A 2,760-nucleotide genomic window follows, 5' to 3' on the forward strand; every position below is an offset into this window, starting at 1 on the left:
AGGACCGTTAGTGAAGTATTTCTCGAAATACAAAGATTTAGATTTGATATCGATATGAATATCCCATTAATTTGAAGAATATTCGAGATATTGATCTCTTTAAAAATGCCCAAGAGTTATGAGATATTTGAGATGCTTTTTAACGGAATTCAATATCTTTTATATAGACATAAATTAGGATTTAGGGTTGAGTAGCCTCCGAGAATTCTAACTGAAACCAAACACAACTTCTAGAGTCCCGATTCGAATTAAACCCGTCTTGTAAATTCTCACAAAATTTTAATGTCTACACTTGATTAATAGTAAAATAATCACATCACTTTTACGTAAATCATTGATTGGTTTTTTGTTGAAGGAAATAATTACTACTACATGAGAACTTCAATGTTTAGGTCAACAATTTATTTCTCACAAGGTGAAATTCTTCAACAAGCAAGTAGATCACACACCGCACGTTAATGATCACAACCATTTGTACATAATTGATGGTTGAGTGCCTAAGTAGTTTGTTTGAATGAATTTGCTTTCAACATCATTTACTTGTAGATTTGCGAATAAGAGTCACCTTCTTCTCTAGTACGTGCACCACGATAGACTCCACATCTGCAATATTCAGTTGAAAGCTTAAATGGATCAATATAGGATTATAACTTAGCTATATATGATTATCTCATGCCTTCTTTCAAACACTGATATACCTTTTTCTCAACTTTTTTCCCTAGTAAGATACACATTTTGTTCCTATTTACTCCCTCTATCCGTAATTCATTGTTCATTTCTGAATTGAAAGATCTATTAAGAAAACAATGATTGACATATGAGTTCACCATTTAGAACTATAATTGTGAAGTGGAAGAATAAAAAATTAAGATTTTCAAAATATTCTATCTTTTTCAGAGTAATTAATTGAGGTATAATAGGTAAAAAAAACATGTCATTTCTTGATTTGTCAAAATGGATAAATAATTAGGGATAGAAGGAGTAGATGGTATTCTTAGTTAAAATATATGGTCCTTACATTTGTCATTTTCACAAAATCAATGCATAAATTTTTCGTATTTTACCTTTGAGAGTTACTTGTCCAATTTTTACTTTTTATTTGTCATTTTTGACAAATCAAGAAAAGAAAACATTTTGTTGCCTATTATATTCTCAATTTATTTAGTGAGTTGCTGTTTCTGAAAAAAGTCGAACCTCTTTGATGAGTAAATTGATTTTGAAATTCTATCGATTAATAGAGGTATAATGATAAACTCATTATATTAATTATTATTTTATTAAGAGGTGTGTAAAACTAAAAATTGACAAGTAAATAAGGGCAGATGGAGTATTGACTTTGAAATCGTGAAACATAGAAAAACTAAATGATTAATTCATGTTCATTATTCAATTTAATTAATTGAAATAAACTAACTATGTTCATTTATTGAAATTTGACTTCAAGAAGTTTTATTAGATAAGGATAAAATGGTAAACTTAAATCGATTCTTAAGGGATATCAAAATCTAAAATAAAGACATATAAATAAAAAAGGAGGAAGTTTTTCATTTTAATAAAATCAAACTTAAGACACTATTTTGTGATTAAACACACAGTATATCGATAGAAAAACTAAATGATTAATTCATGTTCATAAGTTATTCTAATTATTTTTAAGATAATTACATTCGTTTATTAAATTTGACTTAAAGAAATTTTATTAAATAAGAATATAATGATAAATTTATTTAGATTCTCAAGAAACGTAAAATCTAAAATGGTTATGTATCATTTGAAACAGAGGAAGTTTATTTCTATGCACAATTTCAATATTTAAAAAATCGAACTTCAACTTTGTTTCTTTCGAAAATCACATTATTAGATAACTCACCTTCAACATTTGAAATTACACTAGAAACTCTGTTTTGACAGTGGGTACATCTTAGATCTGCATCTAATATCACTTCCTGGATCTGCATTTCATCACCAAAAGAAATCAACTCAAAGCCTTATTAGACTTTTTAGATTAAAAAGTCTATTAATTTCCTAATAGCACAAACACATCAAACAAAGGAAAGACAAAAGCAAGAAAATTAGTAGCAATATAATCCCATATAAGGATTTCATTTTAAAACACAAATAATCACAAACTATGAGACAGATCTATTGCTAACTGAAAATCTTAGTAAATCAGTTGGTTCTCTATCTGAACTGTCACCAATTAAATTGTTTCTTTTGGCGACTAACCAGAGGAAGTGCCAAACATTTGGTGGAAGTTTGAGGAAGTGTCAATCTTTTAGGCTTATTTTGGAGTTTGAGTTTAGAAAGCTCCTTCTTAGCCCAGGAAACCAGAGCCATCAATAGCTAACTTAAAGAATTTTGTCAATGACAAATTGTTATTAATGAAATGTATACATTTTTGTTGATGGAGAAATTGCATCTTTTTGAAGCTACCCCTAAATTATAGCCAGAGCAAGAGTGATAGACATTGCACATACAAAACCACATGTTTAGAAGACAAAGTGACATTAAATCTTGACAAAGATGCTTACCTCTTCAAAAGTAGCCCCACATGCATTATTTTCCCAATGCCTTTTAGGCCCTGACGTTCATAATTGTTCTTTTGCATTCATTTCTTTGTCAATAATTCTACACATTAAAAGCAATTGTACATTTAGAATTAGATGTCCCTCTTATTGGGCGGCTCTAACTTTTCTTTTACTTTGTATTTTATATTTATATTTAAATTTAATTAAATTAAATTAAAATTTTGTATTAAAA

General features: G+C 28.3%; 1 protein-coding gene across 2 annotated transcripts; it reads right to left on the reverse strand.

Annotated features, from left to right (window-relative positions):
• Nucleotides 1–242: 242 nt before the first annotated feature.
• Nucleotides 243–2,507, reverse strand: LOC107005610. Of its 2 annotated transcripts, none has more exons than XM_027913332.1 (3): nt 2,395–2,507; nt 1,871–1,952; nt 243–603 (listed from the first exon to the last, which is right to left on the reverse strand). In XM_027913332.1, the coding sequence occupies exons 1-3, from the start codon at nt 2,485–2,487 to the stop codon at nt 533–535; spliced, it is 246 nt and encodes an 81-aa protein (XP_027769133.1). In that variant the 5' UTR covers nt 2,488–2,507; the 3' UTR covers nt 243–532. The 2 variants fall into 2 exon arrangements, with proteins under 2 accessions (XP_027769133.1, XP_015059738.1); XM_015204252.1 differs by having other exon boundaries at nt 2,227–2,467.
• Nucleotides 2,508–2,760: the final 253 nt, after the last annotated feature.

Source organism: Solanum pennellii, chromosome 12, assembly GCF_001406875.1.
Source record: "Solanum pennellii chromosome 12, SPENNV200".
Classification (NCBI taxonomy): Eukaryota; Viridiplantae; Streptophyta; class Magnoliopsida; order Solanales; family Solanaceae; genus Solanum; species Solanum pennellii.

Coding starts and splice junctions, on each gene's coding strand:
- LOC107005610 (XM_015204252.1), bottom strand. CDS start 2,337: ATGGCTCTGGTTTCCTGGGCTAAGAAGGAGCTTTCTAAACTCAAACTC. Junction 1,953..2,226: donor AATGTTTGGCACTTCCTCTG/GTTAGTCGCCAA, acceptor GATGAAATGCAG/ATCCAGGAAGTGATATTAGA. Junction 604..1,870: donor TGTAATTTCAAATGTTGAAG/GTGAGTTATCTA, acceptor TGAATATTGCAG/ATGTGGAGTCTATCGTGGTG.